The sequence below is a fragment of the Theropithecus gelada genome, chromosome 12, assembly GCF_003255815.1.
Source record: "Theropithecus gelada isolate Dixy chromosome 12, Tgel_1.0, whole genome shotgun sequence".
In the NCBI taxonomy this organism is placed as follows: Eukaryota; Metazoa; Chordata; class Mammalia; order Primates; family Cercopithecidae; genus Theropithecus; species Theropithecus gelada.
This window is the reverse complement of record NC_037680.1, coordinates 117,723,668-117,746,892: the sequence shown is the minus strand read 5'-3', so window position 1 is coordinate 117,746,892 and position 23,225 is coordinate 117,723,668. Positions and strand designations below refer to the sequence as shown.

The window sequence follows — 23,225 nt, the reverse complement described above, 5'->3', positions numbered from 1 at the left end:
TATAGCCCTGAGCTGCAGTCCAGGGCGTGATGCAGCCTCCCACTGCTTGTGGCCTTCCCGGTGCTCATTCCCCCATATCCCAGGTTCTCCTCTTAGCCTGGCCTCCAGCCCGGGTCCGTTGTCCTGGCTGCTTTATGCCCTTCCTGACTGCTGAGCCCTTATTTCTCTGTCAGCCAATAGCCGTCTGATCCAGAATCTCTCAGAATTCTCGGAAACGTTTGGTAGGCTGATGGTATTCTTCCCTGGATTCCAGCCCTGCTTATTCTTCTGACATTTTAATGGGGCCTGTTGAGGAAGTTGAGAGCCATATGGGTTCAGTGCCCTGTGCTGAACATTCTTAGCCACGCAAGGAAAGTGGTCCGAGCCACCCTCTCTTCAGAAGGGGTCACTCACTGCTGTGTAGAATGCCAGGCCTCCGAGTGGAAGAGCTGGGCCTCCCCTGTAGCACCTGTTAAAACAGAAGTGCTTGCTGAACTGCTTTGGTGATTGCCGCTGTCATGATGGCACTTTCGGTTGAAGGGTCCTACAGTGAGTTGTGTAATTGGACTTTGTTGAGGAAAGTGGCGCGCAGCCAGTGTTGCGGAGTGTGGCGATGCTTGGCGAGAGCACTCACCATGCGCTGTGCACTCTAACGGCTGGTTGCTCTCAGGGGTGCTACGAGGTGCCATCTGGAGACCACCTCACCTGCTCCGTGAAGGAGCGCCCAGGGCTCCCTGGTGTCCCCTTGTGTCAGCGGGGAGTTGCTCACCATGCTTGTGATAAATGACATCTACTTTAATTGTATTTTTAGGAAAATGAGCGTACCAAGGATCTAATCATTGAGCAAAGATTTCATCGCACAATCATTGGGCAGAAGGGTGAACGGATCCGTGAAATTCGTGACAAATTCCCAGAGGTACAGTTTCCCAGAGACATTCTGTAACTCTATAGGAGTGGTCCAAGTCACACTTCGGGAATATTTGATATTTGGGATATATGTCCTTCCTCATACTTGAACTTAGTCTCCCCATGATTTGTTCTAGGTCATCATCAACTTTCCAGACCCAGCACAAAAAAGTGACATTGTCCAGCTCAGAGGACCCAAGAATGAGGTGGAAAAGTGCACAAAATACATGCAGAAGATGGTGGCAGATCTGGTAGGGGTGTTTTACATCCTTTCTTGTACGACAGCACCTGTGGTGGGTGGGGCGTGTGTCCTGTCAGAAGTCCTGACCCCCACAGGACCCCTGCTCTGGAGAAAGCATGTAGGAACTGGGCTGGGCTTCCATCCAGGGACTTGGGACAAAGTGGTGACGGCTTCTCACTTAATACCTGGATGTTTAGATTGGCAGCCATTGATAAGACTGCAATTCAGGTGGGGAGATTTGCTTTTCTCATGCCCAGTTACCTTGTTTCCTTGAGGAGTCTTCAGATACCTAGAGAAACTGTCCCATCCAGTAAGATGAGAGGTATAACAGGTGAAATGAGTCATATACTGATTTATTATCTTTCTCAAAAACTGAAGTGGGAACAAGTTTAGAAAGTGTAGTGAGTAGTGGATGAGAAGGCCATAGGTGGCCATGTATTTCCGTGGGCTTCACCTTACCTGATGGCTGCCCTGGGAGAGGCGAGGGTGAGGGACTCCAGCACTGTGAGCTGCTGTCACATCACTGCCAAGTGCAGAATTGCCCAGAGTGTAGGGGTCTGTGCTGTCTCCATGTGTGTTCTGAGCCTCTTCCTCAGCCAGCTCTGATCCTGGCATGGGGCATGAACTCTCTCTTAGCCAAAAAGTGGACTTGTGTCGATTGACTGTAATTTGCAAGGTAAGTTAGTTGTTGGGCAAGTGATCTTTTACTTAGTCTCATGACAAACCCCTGAAGGTTTGTTTGCAAACGCCAGTGCCCTGTTGTGTTCATGCTACCCTTAGGGGTAGAAGGGATACTGTATTTCACTCTCTAGCACAGGCAGTGAATCGGGCTGTGTTTTTTGTCTTTAAGGTGGAAAATAGCTATTCAATTTCCGTTCCGATCTTCAAACAGTTTCACAAGAACATCATTGGGAAAGGAGGCGCAAACATTAAAAAGGTGATAGCTTGTCCCCTGCATCTTGCTGCTGCTTGCTCTGTCCCTTGTAGCCCTGCGCCCTTTTGGTTTTAGACTAGGAGGGACTCTTGCTTACTTCTAGCCCTGTGCTCAACTGTGTCTCAACTCTGGGAGAGCTCTAGTCAGCTTCTCATGGTGATCTCTCTCCTGTAGATTCGTGAAGAAAGCAACACCAAGATCGACCTTCCAGCAGAGAATAGCAATTCAGAGACCATTATCATCACAGGGAAGCGAGCCAACTGCGAAGCTGCCCGGAGCAGGATTCTGTCTATTCAGAAAGACCTGGTAATGGGAGATGTTTTCTAATGGAGATCCCCAGTAAAATCTGTAACAGCCTCTAAGATTGAGCCTGGGGTTGAGTCACGCCAGGGTCATTGGGCCAGCACGGACTCAGGTGGCAGATGTGGAAGACTGCAGCGCATTGCAGCTTTCAATCCAAGCTGCTGCTGAGTTGGCCAGCAGTTTTCTGCCTTTGTCTCTCGTGGCGCTTACTTACCTGGACTGCAGCAGTAACGTTTGACATGGCCACTTGTGTTATTAGACATTTTCTTTTTGTTACCTGAAAATCTTATCTGAAGGTATTTATGGTATTTTCTTTCCTTTAAAAAAAAATGATATGCAGTAAATTGTACATATTTATAGTGTACAATTTAATAGTTTTGACATCTGTATACATCCATGAAATCATCCCCACCATCACCCCAAAAATGTCCCATGCCATTTGGTTTTACAGTCTCCCTCCATCCCACTTGGCTGCACCTTAAAATCACAGTCCCCTCACCCGCACCTCTCCATCCCCAGGCAGCCCCCAGTCTGCTTTCAGCCACAGGAGATGCTTTTGGATTGTCCACACTTGTGTGTGAGTGGAACCATAACATCTACTCTATTGGGCCCGTCTGCTTTCACTTTGCAGGATGTTTTGACATTTGTGTGTTGTCACCTATATCATTGCTTTGTCCTTTTTTATTTCAGGGTAATATTACACTGTATGGATAGATCATCTGTTTCTTTGTGTGTACTTGGTAATTAGTGTCTTTCAAGGGGTTTTCTATTTTCTCCAAGTTGTCAAATTTATTAACATGAAGTTTTTTTAGAATAGTCCTGCATTAGCCTTTTGCTGTCAATACTGATGTCACCTCTCCTTCATAATATATGTAATCTGTGCCATTATAAAATGATGCCTTTTCCCTGGTAGTGTGCTTGGCTCCAAAGTCTGTGTTATCTTCCCCCCCCCCCCCCCCCCATATTTAAAATTTTGTTGGAGATGAGGTCTTGCTGTCGTCCAGGCTGGAGTGCGGTGGTGCAGTCATGTCTCACTACAGCCTTGGCTTCCCAGACTCAACCAGTCCTCCCACCTTAGCCTTCCAAGTAGCTGGGACCACAGGCGCATGCTACCGCACCGGGCTAAATTTTTTTTTTTTTTTTGCAGTTAGTAGAGATGAGGTCTTGTTATGTTGTCCAGGCTAGTCTCAAACTCCTAAGCTCAAGTGATCCTCTCGCCTTGGCCTTCCAAACTGCTGGGATTACAGGTGTGAGCCACTGCACCCAGCCTACTTTATATGATACTAAAGTGGGTTTCTTTTTGGCAGCTTGCTTTTTACATTAAATCTATCTCTGCTTTTTAGATTATGATGTTTGTGGCCGGGCATGGTGGCTCACTCCTGTAATCCCAGCACTTTGGGAGGCTCAGGTGGGCAGATCACTTGAGCTCACAAGTTCAAGACCAACCTGGGCAAAACCCTGTCACTACTAAAACTACAAAAAGAATTAGCCAGTAATGGTGCTGCATGCCTGTAGTCCCAGCTACTCAGGAGGTTGAGGTGAGAGGATGGCTTGAGCCTGGGAGGTGGAGGTTGCAGTGAGCTGAGATTGCACTGCTGCACTCCAGCCTGGACCATAGAGCCAGACCTTGTCTCAAAAAAAAAAAAAAAAAAAAAGTTATGATGTTTGCATTTAATTACATTTGTGATTATATGTATGTTATATATCACATACTTATATTTATTACGTATCTTTAACACGTTAAATTGCTTTTACTGTAATTTTTTACTGTAATTTTTTTTCTCAGTTGTAAAATATACATAGCAGAATTTATCATTTTAATCCTTTTTGAACGGTTAATTCAACTGAGTACATTCACAAGGTTGTGCAACCATCACCCTGTCCGTTTTCAGAGCATTTCCCATCATCTTACCCAGAAACTACACCCATTAACAATAACTGCCACCATCCCCATGTGCTTAGTCACCACAATGTGATGATTTTATATGGTTGGCTTTCAGTCTACCATTTACATTATTAACCTTTAAAAAAAAAATTATTTTTTAAAGAGGTTTAAGTAATATGAAAAAATGTATGTATTATCCACACAGTTGCCATTTCTAGAGCTCTTCATTTCTTGGTGTGATCCTTGTCTTCATTTTCCTTCTGTCTGAAAGATACCACTTAACATCTCTTGTAGTGTGTATCTGATAATGAATTCCTTCACTTTTTGTATGTCTGAAAGTATTTTTTTTCTTCACTTTTGAAAAAATGTTTCTGCTGCATAAAGGTTTCTAGGTTGGCAGGTTTTTCCTGTCAAGACTTGGCTTCAGTGCCGTCTCCTGTTGTTCCTGATGAGAAAGCTGACCTCCCCGGGCTTGTTCCTCCGTCCACGACAAACCTTCTCCCTCTGGCTGGTTTTAGGATTTTACCACCGTCTCTGAGCAAGTTAGGATGTGTCTTTGTGTAGTTTTCTTCATGTTTCTTAGCTTGGTGTTTATTAAGCTTCTTGAGTATGTGTGTTCAGTATTTCATCAAATGTGGAAAATATTTGGTCACTGAGAGTATTTTTTTCTGTTAGCCCCTTGCTGTCTCCCCGCCAGGGAGTCTAGTGACCGGGGTCTTAGTTGTCCTCTGCTTGTGCTCTGTTTATTTGAGCGGGGGGAGGGGCCATATCGGTTTTCTCCATGAGTTTCTTTAAATTCATTAACTCTTCGCAGTGTTCTAATCTGCCTAATTTCATCTAATATAATTTTCATTTTAGATGTTTTCTTCTCTAGAAGTTCAGTCTGAATTAATATCTTCTGTATTTTCATTTCTTAACATGTTCATGTTCAGTCTTTCTGCTTTTGGCCATAGACAATACAGTTAAATACCTGTTTTACTGTCCTTGGCTGGCTGATTCTAACACTGTCATTTCTGGGTGGTTTTCTATTTTCTTTTCCTCGTTGTGGGTTTTCCCCCTATTCTTTGCATTTCTAGTGTTTCTTAATGAGGGTGTTTTTGTATTCCTCTGCGTATTTGTTTGGCTTTGTGAAGTTACTCTGAAACATTCTGCTCCTTTTAGGACTTGCTTTTAAGCTTTATTAGGGAGGATCAGAGCAGTATTTAGTTCAGGCCCAAGTATTTCCACTGTTGAGGTAAGATCCTTCTGGGTACTATACTCCACGTCCCAGAAAGTTGAACCTGCTGAGGACGGCTCTGGACCAGGCCCCGCTGAGCTGCAGGCACTGTTTCCTGTGATCATTCTGGGGATTCTTTCCCGGGCCCAAGGTGATTTCCTCACGTGTGTCAGTGTGTGAGTGGCTGGTCTCCAGATCTCGGAGGTTCTCGATGCCAGTCTCTTTGGGCTCTGACCTCCTGTTCTTGGTATCTTGGATGGTTCCGTTTCCTCACCTTTCTGTACTGTAGCAGCAACTTGGGGCAGTTGTAGGGCTCACCTTGGTTCCTGTCTCCAGGGTTGTGAAAATCACCATTAGGCAGTAAGTTCAGTCCAGTCCTTGGTATTGCATCTTGGCTGAAAGCAGAACCTTTGGTTTTAATAGGAAAAGTTCATCCATAGGCATATGGACCCACCTCTGGCAGAGCCGGAGAGCTGACTGAAGAAGAGCATTATGTGTGGTCTGAAATTACCACGCTCCTGCCCTCCAACCCAACACACGTCCATGAGGACGCTGGGTCCTGTTGAGTTAAACACCTCCCAGTGCGCCCGCTCTGCTGGGCGCACCCCACTCTCCCCAGGATGTACACTCTGCCAACACATTATCCAGCTCGTTGCTCCCTCCTCTCCCTGTGCAGATGAAAAATGGCTTGGAGAGGTTTGGTCAGTGCTTGTAAGTGGCAGCACCAGGGTTCTAAGCCTGTGTGTTCATCACCGCCAAAGATGATAGTTTATCTTTTCCTCTGCCCTTTTTGCCACAGAAAGTGACTTCCTCCTCCTGTTGTGTGTTTGGTTTCAGGCCAACATAGCCGAGGTAGAGGTCTCCATCCCTGCCAAGCTGCACAACTCCCTCATCGGCACCAAGGGCCGTCTGATCCGCTCCATCATGGAGGAGTGCGGCGGGGTCCACATTCACTTCCCCGTGGAAGGCTCAGGAAGCGACACCGTTGTTATCAGGGGCCCTTCCTCGGATGTGGAGAAGGCCAAGAAGCAGCTCCTGCATCTGGCGGAGGAGAAGGTGAGCATGCGGAGGGAGCGTGCCTCTTGGCAGGAAGCCTGGTTCTCACTGCAGTGTTCTGTCTTCTCTTCTCACTGTGGAAAGCCTTAAATGCCCTTCCTTTGTGGCAGGTCAGAAAACAGCTCTGTAATATACTTGTTATGCCTCTTGGTTTTGCTGTCACTGGAGGGCCTTTCCAGGTCCGGATGCTCATGTATACAATATGTAAACGGTGCTCTTTGGCTTATTGGCTTTGGGGTGCATTTGTCTTTTAAGTATGATTTACAGTAAAATTGACCATTCTTCAGGTATAGCTGAGTTTTACTTAACATGCAGACATGTGACCACAATAATCAAAATTCATTTTCATCACCTCTAAAGATTGCTCATTGAATTGCTGTTGTCCCTGTGTCAAAACCCATCTGTGGATATGTTTCCGGGCTCTTCTGGTGACACCAGATTTATGGGAAGTCTAGAAATCAACAGTGTAAGCCCTCTCAACTGGCTGCTCTACATCCCTTGGTGAATTAGCCTGTCAGTTTGTAGGAAAAAAGCATTTTCATGCTTTGATTGGGGTTGTGTTAAATCGAAAGATGAGGCTGGTGAGGACTGACAGCTCGGCAGTCTTGACTCAGTCATTTCTCCATTTTTTTTTTAGGTCTGTGATTCTTTATTGGTGCTTTATAATTTTTAGCATACAGAACCTGCACATTTTTATGTTCGACTTAGCAGATCTAACTGCTGTCATTCTTTTAGTGCTATTGTAAATGGCACTTTTTTTCCATTTCCAGTTGTTAGCACGTGGAAGTGCTTGTGATTTTTGTATGTGGACTTTCATGAGACTGCTAAATGAAGCTTATGCATGTTAGTGCCAGTCACTTTTTTGTGGATTCTTTTTTTTTTTTTTTTTGAGACAAAGTCTCGGTCTGCCGCCCAGGCTGGAGTGAAGTGGCCGGATCTCGGCTCACTGCAAGCTCCGCCTCCCGAGTTCACGCCATTCTCCGGCCTCAGCCTCCCGAGTAGCTGGGACTACAGGCGCCCGCCACCTCGCCCGGCTAGTTTTTTGTATTTTTTTTAGTAGAGACGGGGTTTCACCGTGTCAGCCAGGATGGTCTCGATCTCCTGACCTCGTGATCCTCCGCCTCGGCCTCCCAAAGTGCTGGGATTACAGGCGTGAGCCACCGCGCCCGGCCTCTGGATTCTTATTTTATATGTAACAATCACGTGGTCTGTGGAGTTGTTTCTCTCTAATCTGGAGCCTCATATTTCTTTTTTTGTTGTTGTTGTTGTTGTTGTTAGATTGTATAGATTGATTTTTTTGTCTTGATGTTTAACCAGCCTTGCATTTCTGGGTAATCCCTACTTGGTTTGGTGGTTTGTCTTTTACCATATTGCTGGATTGGATTTGCCTAATTCATTGCCTGATTTTTGACTAATGCGCTATTCGTGGGTGTCTTTGAAAAGTAGCAGAGTCTCTAGGTGGCATTTGGTGAAACCTGCCCTTAAAAGATAGCAAAGTTGTTATTTAATATTTTTATGCTAGCACATTTTTCTTTGGTATTCTTGCTTGCGGTCCAGGTCTTGGGTCCAGAGAAAGGCAAGAGCTATCCTTGTGGATCTGAGTCACGTAGAGCAAGCAGCACACTTCTCTGTGTTCCCCTGCATGAGTCTGCCGAAGGCACTGGTGTCCACAAGTACAGTGTCCAGGGCCTTTCGAGGACCCTCATTTCTTGTTGCCACACAAGGGTGTTGTGCTACATGAGGCCTCTGAGGGCTGGTCTCTACTTATAGCCTTGGTTGGCTTGTGTCCCTCTGAGCTTGAGCTTGGGGAGTGGCTGGTTTTGTGGGGGCTGATCTGTAGCACTCGTGGGAGGACAGGAAGCCTGGCCCAGATTTGTGCGCGCTTGGTCTGGAAGCAGGTAGAAAAGTGGGAGCATGGGGCAAGCCTCTTGGGCAGCTTGCTTCCTGCTCTGCTGGGCACACCCCATGCTCCCCAGGACGTGCACTCTACCAACACATCGTGCAGCGCGCTGCTCCCTTCTCCCCCTGTGCAGATCAAAAATGGCTTGGAGAAGTTCGGTCAGTGCTTGTCAGTGGCAGGACTAGGGTTCTAAGCCTGTGTGTTCATTACCACCAGCATCTGATTGTTGTGGAAGAGAAGTATATGTGCGGTCTGTCTGGGTATTCATCTGTTTTATTCAGTGAGGTGTGCTGGCCCCATTTTGGGGGTATTGGTGCAACATCAGGACACTGGTGACAATGTAAGGGGAGCCTGACTTTGCTGTCCTTCAGGCCCTCTTGTCTTCCTCACTGTGGTCCAGGCATGTGGTGTCAGGCTAACAGAGCGGGATTGGTTTCTGCAGCAAACCAAGAGTTTCACTGTTGACATCCGTGCCAAGCCAGAATACCACAAATTCCTCATCGGCAAGGGGGGCGGCAAAATTCGCAAGGTGCGTGACAGCACGGGAGCACGCGTCATCTTCCCCGCGGCTGAGGACAAGGACCAGGACCTAATCACCATCATTGGAAAGGAGGACGCCGTTCGAGAGGCACAGAAGGAGCTGGAGGCCTTGATCCAAAACCTGGTAGGGAGCGGGCCTCGGCGGCCAATTCTGCCGGGGCCGTGGTAGGGAGCGGGCCTCGGCGGCCAATTCTGCCGGGGCCGTGGTGGGGAGCGGGCCTCGGCGGCCAATTCTGCCGGGGCCGTGGTGGGGAGCGGGCCTCGGCGGCCGTCTCTGCTGGGGCCGTGGTGGGGTGGCTTATCTTCCATCTCTTCTTAACACTGCAGGATAATGTGGTGGAAGACTCCATGCTGGTGGACCCCAAGCACCACCGCCACTTTGTCATCCGGAGAGGCCAGGTCTTGCGGGAGATTGCTGAAGAGTATGGCGGGGTGATGGTCAGCTTCCCACGCTCTGGTACACAGAGCGACAAAGTCACCCTCAAGGGCGCCAAGGACTGTGTGGAGGCAGCCAAGAAACGCATTCAGGAGATCATTGAGGACCTGGTAGGCACTTGGGTGCTCGAGGACGGGTTCTCACCCCCCAGTGGCCACTCACCAAAGCCATGTATGGGTGTTCCCTCCACCCTGCAGGCAGGTGACTCCCTCATACGGCCCCGGAAGGCTTCAGAAGGGGCTTTCAGGTGCTTGCTCTTCTTTCCTCAGCCTGTCTGGCCTCCTTCCTGATAGTTGGTGAGAATTCTGCCTGTGAGAAGCACTTTAAAAAAAAAAAAAGAGAGAGAGAGAGAAGAAGAAGAGGGGGGGAAGAAAGCAAGAGAAAGAAAGAAAATGCAGTCTGTAAGGGGTCAGAAAAAATGGAAATGCAGTCTGTGTAAGGAACCAGCTCACTCCTCCCCTCTGTGAAGGAAAGAAAATCGATTTGAGGGCATCCACGTGAATCCACAGGAAGTCACGAGAAGACGTGGTCTTTTTCTAAAGCAGTGTTCAGAGAGTGTCCCCTCCAGGTCACTCACCTGCCAGGGCCTTGGATGCCCTTTCTCTGATAATCAAGTCCGTTGCATCCTCATGGAGTCAAGAGGCTACCCCAGGAGGTCCCACTCCCTTGGCTGAATTGGCCACCCCACAGGGACAGCAGCTGGCCTTCTGGGACACATTTCAGAGGAGGCCCACCCCCTTAGACCTGTCCTGCTACCTTCCCTCCTCCCTGCGCCTGGAGCCCTGGACTCAGGAGAAGGGGAGCATCTGTGCCAAGTGGCTGTAGAGGACAGGGAGGAAGGTGGTGTGAAGAGTTCTGTAAAACTGGCCCTAAGGAATTTAATCTTTGTTGTTTTCTTTTTTCTTTGTGTACCTCCTTCCAGGAAGCTCAGGTGACACTAGAATGTGCTATACCCCAGAAATTCCATCGATCTGTCATGGGCCCCAAAGGTTCCAGAATCCAGCAGATTACTCGGGATTTCAGTGTTCAAATTAAATTCCCAGACAGAGAGGAGAACCCAGGTGGGTCCCCCATTAGCCCTGTTCTGCTTGTTAATAGCGGTGCCTCCCACGTGAGAGGCGGAGCTGTCGCACATACTGGTGAGGCTCTTTCCTGTCTCTGCTGGAAAACCATCTGTGTATTCTGGGGGCTTCCAGAGCTTTAGGGTCACTCCCTGGCCTTTAAAAGATGGACTATGGGCTGGGCACGGTGGCTCAAGCCTGTAATCCCAGCACTTTGGGAGGCCGAGACGGGTGGATCACGAGGTCAGGAGATCGAGACCATCCTGGCTAACACAGTGAAACCCCGTCTCTACTAAGGAATACAAAAAATAGCCGGGCGAGATGGCGGGCGCCTGTAGTCCCAGCTACTCGGGAGGCTGAGGCCAGAGAATGGCGTGAACCCAGGAGGCGGAGCTTGTAGTGAGCTGAGATCCGGCCACTGCACTCCAGCCTGGGCGACAGAGCGAGACTCCATTCCAAAAAAAAAAAAAAAAAGATGGACTATGTCAGTTATTGACAGAGTGACCAGGTGACCTTCACATGTCCTAGAAACACACAAGGTAGCGAGTCCCAAGGCAATGAGGAGCGTGCAGCCTTATCCTTGGGTGCCCCGAGTTCAGTCCCAGTGATTCTCATGATATCGTTTGGATCGCATGAGTCCGGTTGGAGAGCTTCCTCCTCCACACCTCCCTTCACTGTGGGGTGTCCCCTGTGAGGCAGGCAGCTGCTGCCTCTGGCTGGCCAGAGGGCACCATCCAAGTGGCTGGCAGTTCCTCTAGGAGGGCATTCAGCTCTCGGTACCCTGCTTGCCCCCAGCTCTGCTCATGCACCTGGTGGTGGGGAGGCGACCTGTGGGATGTGGGTGGGTTGCCGCTCTCTCACTTGCTCTGCATTTGTGAAACAAAAGGTCTGCTCTCCACTCTGTGTGTCAGGCTTGGCTGAGCTGTTTGGGCGGCAGGTGGCCCTGCAGCCTGCTGAGTTCACATAGCGTCATCTCTCTGGGCATCCAGGAAGCACGTCACACACAGCCATTCAAGCCCCTTTGGTTTCCTGAGAACACAGGCTGTTTTGAGTAGGAAACTAATAAACTCATACTGCACTCCATCTAGGTTTTACACTTCAGTGGTTATTTAAAACTTTAATTTTGATAGAATTTCACAGAATAGTAGACACGTCCTGATGGTGTCACAGAACAGCGTAGACACGTCCTGATAGAGTTTCACAGAATAGCGTAGACACGTCCTGATCGTGTCACAGAACAGCGTAGACACGTCTTGATAGAGTTTCACAGAATAGCGTAGACACGTCCTGATCATGTCACAGAACAGCGTAGACACGTCCTGATTGAGTTTCACAGAATAGCGTAGACACATCCTGTGGCACCAGTTTCTTTTCTCAACTTCTGCCCTTTTACACACTTTTTTTTCTGAATGTAATTTTTAGACATGTCCCTTTATTCATGGTGGATATTTTCTTAGAACAAGGACATTCTCTTGCATGGTTCTAGCACATTTATCGGAATCAGATCTAACATTATATAACATAGTATCTAACATGTTATCAGTATTCAAATTTGCCAGTTTTTCTCCTTCAGAAATGCCTACTTCCCCCCACCCCGGGATCACCCTTGATTTTAGGCGTCTGTCTGGCCTCCTGCTCATTTATTTACATCACACACCTGGGTTCTGTCTTAGTGATAATTATTGTTGTGGTGTCTATTTTGGTACCCATTGGTGTCCCAGCGTCGTCTGTGGGAGCCCCTCCAGCTGCCTTCTGTGTCCTGTTCACACACCCTTCACTCCTGGGGCTCTCGCTTCCTGGCATAAGGAGCTGGCGCAGGTTTACCTTGGCCTTGTCCTTTCTGTCTCCCCTAGACCTCTCACCCACTTCCCACTGCCTCTCCCGGGTGGGGCTGCATGCTAGCCACCTTCCCTGATGAGCCCTGCCTCACAGTCAAGCCCCACATGTGCAGTGGGCCTGCCCTGTGTTCCTCCCATGAATTAACTCATCTGATCTCACTGAAGGCTCTGCTGTAGTTGCTGTCAGCTTCATTTTCAAGGTGAATAAGGGAGACACAGAGCTCACGGCCCACCTGCAAAGCCTTCAGTGTCCCCCCAGGTCTGGGAGCCCCCTTTGAGGCTGCTGTGGGGACGGCCTATCTGCTCTCCCTGCCCAGACCAAGACCTCTTGAAGGACAGGAGTGGTCTCCCCTCCCTTTTACCACCCAGCACCCAGCAGGTGCCTCACAGACGTGTGCATCTGAATAAGGCATGGGGTCTCTTCCAGCCGCTGTGAGCTGTCCCCTTTCCCCTTTCTCTCTAGTTCACAGTGCAGAGCCAGTTGTCCAGGAGAATGGGGACGAAGCTGGGGAGGGGAGAGAGGCCAAAGATTCTGACCCTGGCTCTCCAAGGAGGTGTGACATCATTATCATCTCCGGCCGGAAAGAAAAGTGTGAGGCTGCCAAGGAAGCCCTGGAGGTATGTGTCTGTGTGCCCTCCTGCACCCCCGCCAAGGCCCAGTCAGCAGGCACCTGGGGAGAGGCATGGCCTGGATGGGATGGACGGTTGCCCGGTGGCAGTGGCAGTGGAGCTACCCATCTTGCTCCTACCATGTGCGCACGGGCTGTCTGGCTGTGCTCCTCAGCTGGACACAGAGTTTGGGGAGGCCACTTCCCTTCACCAGGCCTCCGGGTTCTACAGCCGCTTTCTGGGACAGCTGGGGATCCGGCCTCTGAGGCCGTGGTGGGTGTGGGGGCTGTGGAAGGGTCTCAGTTGCAGGGGTTTGAATGTGACCTCACCTCCAGTTGCAGTGTCTCCCCCCATGTGAGTGGGGATCCTCAGGCCTAGCTCACGTTGTGTGCAGTCAGTGTTGAGTGCCACCTGCACATTGGATGCTGCTCTCAGTGCTGCGCTGCCACAGCACAAAAATAGTTCTCACATTGCAGGGGAGAGACAAGCAGTCAACACAGATATATCCTGTGGCAAGTGATGGTAAATGCTGTGGCAAGAAAGAGTAGGTTCTGGAGGCGAAGGGCGGTGGGGGAGACAGGGCAGGGAAGGTGAGCAGCGGTCCGAGGATCCCTCGTGACACCTCTTGGGTGTCGGTCAAAGTCATCCTGACCCCAGGGATGTGCCAGCAGTCAGGGCCTCTCTTCCTACGTGGGCCTGAAGGGGCTGCTGTAATTCAGGAGGGCAGGCTTCAGTGAAGGGTCTGGAAGTTTTGTCTGTCAGCGTTATCCTAATGCAAATCTTTTCCCATTCTTTTGAGTTCAAGGCCCTGGAGGCATGTCAGGTGGGGTACATTGCTGTTGTCAGAGGGCTGTTTGCTTTGTGTTTCATGGAGCCCCGTTGCTGAGCTTACAAGGTCACTCATCTCCCAGCTCCCATGGCCTAACCGTGACCATCCTCCATGCAGGCATTGGTCCCCGTCACCATCGAAGTAGAGGTGCCCTTTGACCTTCACCGTTACGTTATCGGGCAGAAAGGAAGTGGGATCCGCAAGATGATGGACGAGTTTGAGGTAGACCCCTTTCCCGGGAGGCCGTGTCACAGGAGCGGCCTGTCACATCCTCTCCTGAGCGCCAGTGTCCGTCCTCAGCTTCTTGTTGACTCTGCCTCCTCCTGCTCGGATTGAGCACTGGCTTCCTTCATGGCGGGTGGGCTTCCCTCTCACTCCTGGGTCCCAGTGCCAATGGACTCCTCCTGTTCTCTGGGGTCCCAAACATCAAGTCAGCCCCTCTTCACGTAGGTGAACATACATGTCCCAGCACCTGAGCTGCAGTCTGACATCATCGCCATCACGGGCCTTGCTGCAAATCTGGACCGGGCCAAGGCTGGACTGCTGGAGCGTGTGAAGGAGCTACAGGCCGAGCAGGAGGACCGGGTGAGCAGGAGGTGGCCAGGGCGCTGCCTGGAGCCATGGTGCTGAGCTCTGGGCACATGTCAGAATCTAGGGGAGTTCTTCGAGATCCCAGAATCCCAGTTACATCGGGGTGGCTGGAGGTGAGACGCAGGCAGTGCTAGGATGCAGTCAGCATCCAGAGGTCTTGCTGTGGAACTAGCTAAGAGCATGGAACCTTTCTCTTTTTCATATAAAAGTGACAAAGTTGGACTTCTGTGTAAATTTGCAGTTCCTCTTACAACCAAATCAGAAGGTACCTCAGACCTACAGGAAAGGTCCGGGTTGCGAGAGACCCCCATGTAGTGAGGACGAGCGTCAGGGGACCCCCACTGACCTCTAGCGCAGGGTGGTCAAAGGGCGAGTGACTTCCTGGTAAGCAGGGATGAAACCCCCCAGCCTCTGGCAGGGCTGATGTTGGAGGATTGTGTGAGTGGAGCAGCGCTGCAGACCGGAGTGCGGGTTCTGGAAACTTGGAGCCAGCTGTGCCCGGTGGGTGGTGGCTTGCTGAGGGGTTGGCTTTCCACCTCTCCCGTCAGCACATCGAGTCTGGTGAATGGGGTGGAGCTCGTGAACCTCACACGGTCTCAGTGTACCCCTGCGTGGACTCCGGGTTCTGTCCTGCAGCCCAATCATACCTGTAGCCTTTGGGCCTGGGTGTTCAGGGGCTGTGGCTGCCCCCTCTTCTTGGTCTGCCTCTGCCCCAGCCCTAAAAAGATCCAGAGCATTTCTATGCATATCCATCAGACCCCTGTTTGACAAATGAGGAGGGTAGGGCCCCAAGCTCATCACACTGCCCGCTCTGTCAGTTCCCGAGTACGATCCTTGCAAGTGGCCGCAAGCCCTCTTTTGAAGGATTTATAGACCTCCTTGTGGAGCAGCCAAGTTCCCTGGTTCTCGCCATTAGCAGACAGTGGAAGGTGGCAGGGGTCGGACCCGAGAAGCGGCAGACCATTCCGGACCATGGGTTACAGAACACTGCGGCATCTCTGCTGTCCTGTGACCGGGGTAGAAGGGGGGCATGGGGTCACGGTGGGTCAGCTTAAGACCAAAAAGCTCTGTGTTCTTTGCCTCATTCTTGCTCCTTTCATTTGTAGGCTTTAAGGAGTTTTAAGCTGAGTGTCACTGTAGACCCCAAATACCATCCCAAGATTATTGGGAGAAAGGGGGCAGTGATTACCCAGATCCGGCTGGAGCATGACGTGAACATCCAGTTTCCTGATAAGGACGATGGGAACCAGGTGAGAGCCTCGGAGCGCGTCTGGGGCAGAAGCGCTTGTTGACCTTTGTCGTGACTTGGGAGCAGTAACCAGATGTGCCTAGATGGGGGTTCGAGGGCCAAGTTGAGAGTGGCGAGTCTCTGAGGACCTGATTCTGGCTTGAGGTTTGGGCTATGTCTTGGCACTTGCCGGATAGGTGCGGTCTCTGGCACCATGTATCATCTGGGGCCTGGGGCCTTTTCTCCTGTGTCGCCTTCCGGAAAATGAGCAGGAGCTCCAGCTGGGTCCTTGATCAGTGGTACCTCCAGGTGTAGCTCCGGGCCTCTCTGAGGCTCTCAAGGGCTCGGGGGCTCAGGTGGATGTTTCTCTGCAGCCCCATCTGTAAACACCGTTGTGCTTGCCGGATGGTCCTTAGCAAACTCTTCTTGTTACTTCCTCCAAATTGCAGTGCCACCCCCCTGCCACTGGCTCTCATGGCCTCCTGCCTCGCTCAGAACAAAATGAAAGGCAGCCTCATCCCCTCTCTGGGCTCTGCCACCTGGCATGCAGGGCAGCCCCACCCAACACCCCCATGTGTGTCTGGCTCCCTCTTGCACACACATGGCCTTCCCAGGCTTGGTCTTTCCTGGCATCCTGCCAGGGTGTCTGCTTCCTCGACGTGTCCAGCACAGCTTTGCCCACAGTGGGAGACTAGCAAGCCTTGATGACCACGGTTGTGCTGGTGACCAGAAACAGTCAGCAGACCCTCTGGCAGCAAAGCCCCTCCCCGCCTCGCTCCCACTGCCTCTGGCGGCAAAGCCCCTCCCCGCCTCGCTCCCACTGTGGGCATGCTGCCCAGGGTTTTCCGTGGCTTCACCTTCCCCTTCTTTCTCCCCAGCTTCTTGTTTCCTTTTGGATCTTTGAGTCACACACACCCCAGCCAGGCCAGGAGGGCCCACCTGCACCCTGCCTCCTCTGGCTCCCACATCCTTCTCTCTCCAAGTACATTTTTAAATTTCTAATCTTGATCTTGAGAGTTTAGCTCTTTTTTTTTTTTTTTTTGAGAGAAAGAGTCTTGTTCTGTCGCCCGGCTGGAGTGTAGTGGCACAATCTCGGCTCACTGTAACCTCCACCTCCCAGGTTGAAGTGATTCTCGTGCTGCAACCTCCCAAGTAGCTGGGACTACAGCTGTGAGCCACCACTCCCAGCCCAGGAGTTCAACTCTTTTAAATCTCTCACCCTTATTGCCCTTTATTTCCCTCTACTATTCTATATAATTACCAATTTTAAGTCATTATAGGTGAGGTGCAGTGGCTCACACCGGTAATCCCAGCACTCTTGGAGGCTGAGGCGGGTGGATCACCTGAGGTCAGGAGTTCAAGGCCAACCTGACCAGCATGGCGAAAGCCTGTCTCTCCTAAAAATACAAAAATTAGCCAGGGGCGGTGGCGTGCGCCTGTAATCCCAGCTACTTGGGAGGCTGAGACAAAAGAGTAGCTTGAACCCAGGAGGTGGAGGTTGCAGTAAGCTGAGATCATGCCATTGTGCTCCAGCCTGGGCGACAGAGTGAGACTCCATCTTTTAAAACAAAAGTCATTATTTAGCAGTTAGACTATTCTATCTAATACACCATGAGCCAAGTGGGGTGGAGCCGTCATTTCTTCAGGGCAGCTTTTTCCTGTGAGCTGTGCTTCTGTTGGTGAGGTTCTGTGCCTGGAAGCACGCAGGTGGTGCCTGAGGCTGTCGGCTCTGCTGGGCCACGTGTGGCTGGGGCTGCTGCCTCCCGCTCTGGCGTTTGCTTCACACTGGACAGAACCTTCTTGGGCTGCTGCTCTGTTGTCTCTAGGTTGGGGGCTTTGCCGCCCAGGCTGGAGTGCAGGGGCGCCATCTCGGTTCACTGCAACCTCCGCCTCCCGGGTTCACGCCATTCTCCTGCCTCAGCCTCCCGTGTAGCTGGGACCACAGGCGCCCGCCACCTCGCCCGGCTAATTTTTTGTATTTTTAGTAGAGATGGGGTTTCACCGTGTTAGCCAGGATGGTCTCGATCTCCTGACCTTGTGATCGGCCCGTCTCGGCCTCCCACAGTGCTGGGATTACAGGCGTGAGCCACCGCGCCCGGCCTAGCTTGGATCTTTCTGCTCGTCTCCTTCCCAGGCGTTTGTCCCTGTCCTCTAGTCCTGTTGTGTGGTGGTGCTTCCGTGTTGTAGACGTGGTGTTTTCACCGATTGTGGGTTACAGGTGTTTGTTACCACATTTCCTCTATGCCCTGAACTGTCTGCTTGGTCTGCTCGTCTGCCATCCCAAGTCTGGTGGTGTCTCCTGTCCATTTGTATGGCCCACGGCAGGCCTGAGCCGGTGGGAGCTCTGAGGGAGGGAGGGCTCGCTGTGGAATGCCAGCCAGCCGGCCTCCAGCACAAAGATGCCTCCAGACTGTGGCCCACGTGGGCAAAGCAGCAGGAAGCTGAGGGGCTGGAGCGCAGTGGCGCAGTCTCGGTTCACTGCAAGCTCCGCCTCCCGGGTTCACGCCATTCTCCTGCCTCAGTCTCCCAAGTAGCTGGGACTACAGGCGCCCGCCACCTCGCCTGGCTAGTTGCTAGTTTTTTGTATTTTTAATGGAGACGGGGTTTCACCGTGTTAGCCAGGACGGTCTCAATCTCCTGACCTCATGATCCGCCCGCCTCAGCCTCCCACAGTGCTGGGACTACAGGCGCCGCCACCTCGCCCGGCTAGTTTTTTGTATTTTTAGTAGAGACGGGGTTTCACCGTGTTAGTCAGGATGGTCTCGATCTCCTCACCTCCTGATCCGCCCACCTCGGCCTCCCACAGTGCTGGGATGACAGGTGTGAGCCGCCACGCCCGGCCGGGGCTTTGTCTCTGCCCCACTGTCCTTGAGTCCAGAGTTCTTGCCTGTCGGTGCCTCTCCTTTGTCTTTGAGGACAAATGTCCTTTTTCGTTCTGTAATTCACTGTCTTTCGGGTGGAGTCTGGGAAGAATCGGGAGCTGAGTGGACATTGGTAACTCTGTTTTACATCAGCCCTTATGTTGCTTCCACCTTCTCTCTCCTGAGCTGTTTTCCTTAGCAGTGGGGGCTGGCTCTGGCCCCTGCCGGGAATCCCAGTAAGGCATCCCCTTTTCTGACTACTTTCTCCCTTTTTAGCCCCAGGACCAAATTACCATCACAGGGTACGAAAAGAACACAGAAGCTGCCAGGGACGCTATATTGAGAATTGTGGGTGAACTTGAGCAGATGGTTTCTGAGGACGTCCCGCTGGACCACCGTGTTCACGCCCGCATCATCGGTGCCCGCGGCAAAGCCATTCGCAAAATCATGGATGAATTCAAGGTGAGCCGGCTGGAAGCACAGTGGGTGAGCATCCCTGTCTCACCGGGGCGCCTGGCTGGCCAGAAGAAAGGGGAGGGCATGGCCTTCCCCTCAAGATGATGAGGCCACAACCCCAGGGCTGGCAGTGGAACTGTCCTCATAGACACCACAGGTCAGTGCAAGCGATGGCCTGTGTGAGGCATCCCCGTGACGGCTGCCTGGCGAGCTCCTCTGTGGGTGGGAATTTCATGCAAGAGCGTACAGTGCGTGCCGCGGCCCTCTGTCTGCTGTGAACAGGGTGCTCCCGAGACGCACCTAAGTTGGTGTGGTGACGAGACTGACTAACTTCAGAACAACTCTGAAACCAGATTTTAAAATGTTTGCTAACTCAGAAAATGCTTCACTAGAAACAGACACATAATGTTAACGCTTTTCCTCGCTCACAGCCCCTCATCTGCCGTTGTACCTCCTTCCAGGTGGACATTCGCTTCCCACAGAGCGGAGCCCCAGACCCCAACTGTGTCACTGTGACGGGGCTCCCAGAGAACGTGGAGGAGGCCATCGACCACATCCTCAACCTGGAGGAGGAATACGTGAGTCTGCGTGGGCCTTAGAGCCCGGAGGCACCCTGGCACGTCCACGGGCCTGAGGCCCAGCCAGGAGCTTCAGGGGACAAGAGGGCACTTGTGTTTCCAGAGGCAGGCGAGGTGCAGGGGTGAGCAGGTGGGCGGGATGCTGGGGGTGCTGGGCAGACTGACCCTGTCTTCCTGTCCTCTGCCTGCAGCTGGCCGACGTGGTGGACAGCGAGGTGCTGCAGGTGTACATGAAACCCCCGGTACACGAGGAGGCCAAGGCACCTTCCAGAGGCTTTGTGGTACGGGACGCACCCTGGACCGCCAGCAGCAGTGAGAAGGTCAGACGCGGGCTTCTGCCCTCCTGGGTCCCAGGGCGGGCGGTGGGCGGGCTCGGTGTCCCGAGGGTGGCAACTGCGTCGGAAGCTGCTTGCGAGTCGGGAAGCAACCCCTCCTGAAGCTGTGTCCTCTCTCTGCACAGGCTCCCGACATGAGCAGCTCTGAGGAATTTCCCAGCTTTGGGGCTCAGGTGGCTCCCAAGACCCTCCCTTGGGGCCCCAAACGATAATGATCAAAAAGCAGAAACCTCTCCAGCCTGCTGACCCGAACCCAACCACACAATGGTTTGTCTCAATCTGACCCAGCGGCTGGACCCTTCGTAAATTGTTGACGCTCTTCCCCCCTTCCCGAGGTCTCACAGGGAGCCCAGTGCCTGGCTCTGCGTGCGGCCGCTCCTCCAGGCCTGGCTGTGCGCTGCCCACTCAGGACCTGCTCCACTGTTTAACACTAAACCAAGGTCGTGAGCATTCGTGCTAAGATAACAGACTCCAGCTCCTGGTCCACCCGGCATGTCAGCCAGCACTCCGACCATCACCAGAGCTCCGCAGCTGTGGCTAGGATTCGACTTCCTGTGTCATGACCTCAGGAAATAAACGTCCTTGACTTTATAAAAGCCAAACGTTTGCCCTCTTCCTTTCCCACCTCCTGCCCATTTCCCGTGGTCCAGACCGTCCTGTTGGTGGAGTGCAGTCAGCCTCCTCCAACTGCCAAAGCGCCTCAGCACAGGTGTCCGCAAGGAAGACCTGGCTCTGGACAGCAGGAGGGCGGGTTCCTGGAGCTGGGGGGTGACCTGAGAGGCAGAGGGTGACTTGGGTTCTCAAGCAGTCCCGATTTTACCTGCCGTGGGGTCTGAAAGCACCAAGGGTCCCTGCCCCTGCCTCCACTGCCAGACCCTCAGCCTGAGTCTGGTGAGTGGAGCCTGGAGGCAAGGCAGTAGGCACCATCTGGGTCCCCTGTGGCCGTCAGAGTGTCTGCTGTGATTGAGACGTGCACAGGATGGGGGAGGTAGGGCCTTACGCTTATCCTCAGTGGGGGCAGTTTGCCTTAGATGACAGCTAGGCTTTTCTTTTTTTTTTTTTTTTTTTTTTTTTTTTTTTTGAGACGGAGTCTCGCTCTGTCGCCTGGGCTGGAGTGCAGTGGCCGGATCTCAGCTCACTGCAAGCTCCGCCTCCCGGGTTCACGCCATTCTCCTGCCTCAGCCTCCCGAGTAGCTGGGACTACAGGCGCCCGCCACCTCGCCCGGCTAGTTTTTTTTGTATTTTTTAGTAGAGACGGGGTTTCACCGGGTTAGCCAGGATGGTCTCGATCTCTTGACCTCGCGATCCGCCCGTCTCGGCCTCCCAAAGTGCTGGGATTACAGGCTTGAGCCACCGCGCCCGGCCGACAGCTAGGCTTTTCTTCACGCCACCTGCAGCCCCTGCCCGCCCCTGCCCTAGATGCCGTGTTCAGTTGCCTTCTTTCTACCTCAGCCGGCGTGGAGTGGTCTCTGCAGTTAGTGCCACCCCACACACTCATCTCTTGATTGAGACGTTTCTGGTGGTTGTGGGTTTCCCGTGGAGCTGGGGGTGGGCGCCATGTACCAAAGCTGGAGGCTGGCGCTTTCCCTCAGCACAGGTGGGTCAGTGGCCAACAGGCCCATCCAGAGTGGGAGTGGGCACTCCCACCCCACCCACAGGCCGTCCAGATGTGCACGCCAGCCCCTAGGAGCAGGTCCCGGGTGATTGGCAGTTTTCACGGTCCAGGGCCAAGAGACGATGGCATGGGGCCTGGAGCATGAGGTAGAGCAGAATGCAGACCACACCACTGGATGCCGAGAGCCCCTGCTCTCCGAGGGAGGCATCTGTGTCTTGCTGTGAGGGCTGAGGACGGGGCCCCAGTCTCTGGTTTTCTGGTCTTCCCATCCTTGTCTCTGTCCCCCACAGAGGTGACAGAGCTGCTGGCGAGTTGTCCCAGGTATTTGAGTTACGGAAAAGCTGACTGGCGCCCATCCATCTCCCAGCCCTTCCCTGGGGACAGTCGCTTCTGCCTTGACACCTCACCCCCAGTGTTTCTATCAGTTGAATAACTCAAGCTTGGTCATCTTCAGACTCCGGAATTCCTGAGTAGACCCAGAAGGGCTTAGCCCAAGTCTAGCTGCAGCTGCCTTGGCAAGTCCGCATTTGCTCAGGCAGCCCTAATCGGGCCTGTTCACAGGAATGGTAAATTGGATCGGAAGGAACATTTCCTCCAGCTTCACAGGTTAGGGTGACCGTGGCTTAGGAAACGAGGGAAAGCGAGGCACTTTTCCGCCTTTCCCGGGATCTGTCCCCTCCACCTCCACGGGGGAGGCCGCTGGGGGAGGGACTGCCGCCTCTTCCCCATCTGCGTGAGTTCTGGCACTCTCCTGTTCGCCGCTTGCTTCCAGCTCCCTCCAGTCTCCATCCCAGCGGGTTCCTCCTCTGTCTTTTCTATAATGTCCTAAAACATCCGGCCCCTACGCCCCCAAAGGTAAATTTTAATTCTCCCCGAATTTTGCACATCTCTGTATGTCACTCGATGTCTCAGACGCAAGCCCTTTCCTAAACTGTTTTGGCTTTTCTCTCTTTTCCTTTGGGTGGTGGTTGTAAGGGTGATGAAATGACGGTCCCCAGGTGCCTCCCTGAAGCCTCTGTGCTGTCGGGAGAGCCCTGGGCAGGGATGAGGCTGGGGTGAGGCGTGTGTGTGCTTTTTCTCTTGTCGGATGTCTTCCATATTATCTGTTTCCATAGCTACAATCCATCCCTTGGCCTTAACTTTGGAATCTGGAGATTATATGCAAACATGTGTAAAGGCTCATGAATATGGATGACACTGGAATTTTATAAATTCTAAAATAAAACCCGAAACCAGATGTAGTGTGCTGGGACTCATTTTGTCATGCTGCCGCCTGTGTGTTCCCTTTCTCGTCACCCTGGAGTGGTGACTGGCATCCGTGGGTAGTTTGTCTTTGGTGTGATTTTCTCAGCAGTTCTCAACACTGTGTTCAACGGCCCCTTGAGAACCACATTAAGGGAGACTCAGGTGTGGTCATGGCAAGAGGGTGGCTGCCTGTCCCTGTCCTCTGGCCACCAGCCAGTCAGCAGCTGCCCTGCAGCCCTCCTCGTTGAGGGTGGACAACTGTCCTTGTGGAGCAGCACCTGCCACTCCCTTTCAGGACTCTTGCCAGCCTCAGTGGCATTCCTGGCACCCTGGACCCAGCTCGTGAGTTATGAGGAGCTGAGTTAGGGGGTGGGGGGTGCAGGCGGAGGCCTCGGCTGGAGGAGGAGGGAGGGGTGTTGAGTGGGAGGAGCCACCCCAGGCTCCTGAGTGGCAGGAGATAACCGGGAAGAGTCAAGAGGGAACTGGTGTCCCTGCTGCTGACTGGGCTGGTCCCCACCTGGGAAGACGGGTGTGGCAGCTCCTCTTAAAGCCAAACATGTTGGCCGGGCACAGTGGCTCATGC

At 52.4% G+C, this 23,225-nt stretch overlaps 1 protein-coding gene across 4 annotated transcripts in view; it reads left to right on the top strand.

The window, feature by feature from the left end:
• The window catches only part of HDLBP (high density lipoprotein binding protein), a 91,215-nt gene extending 68,581 nt beyond the window's left edge, over positions 1-22,634 (top strand). For 2 of the 4 annotated variants that reach the window (XM_025405345.1, XM_025405342.1), the window contains 16 exons: positions 791-895; positions 1,023-1,136; positions 1,977-2,063; positions 2,235-2,366; positions 6,302-6,520; positions 8,863-9,084; positions 9,288-9,506; positions 10,319-10,457; positions 12,759-12,913; positions 13,851-13,955; positions 14,184-14,318; positions 15,431-15,574; positions 18,690-18,875; positions 19,331-19,447; positions 19,639-19,767; positions 19,908-20,378. In XM_025405345.1, the coding sequence (XP_025261130.1) occupies positions 791-895; positions 1,023-1,136; positions 1,977-2,063; positions 2,235-2,366; positions 6,302-6,520; positions 8,863-9,084; positions 9,288-9,506; positions 10,319-10,457; positions 12,759-12,913; positions 13,851-13,955; positions 14,184-14,318; positions 15,431-15,574; positions 18,690-18,875; positions 19,331-19,447; positions 19,639-19,767; positions 19,908-19,994 (2,295 nt within the window). In that variant the 3' untranslated portion in view covers positions 19,995-20,378. Of the gene's footprint in view, positions 1-790; positions 896-1,022; positions 1,137-1,976; positions 2,064-2,234; positions 2,367-6,301; positions 6,521-8,862; positions 9,085-9,287; positions 9,507-10,318; positions 10,458-12,758; positions 12,914-13,850; positions 13,956-14,183; positions 14,319-15,430; positions 15,575-18,689; positions 18,876-19,330; positions 19,448-19,638; positions 19,768-19,907; positions 20,385-21,507 lie in introns of those variants that run through there. The other 2 variants (XM_025405343.1, XM_025405344.1) reach the window with 2 other exon arrangements.
• Positions 22,635-23,225: the final 591 nt, after the last annotated feature.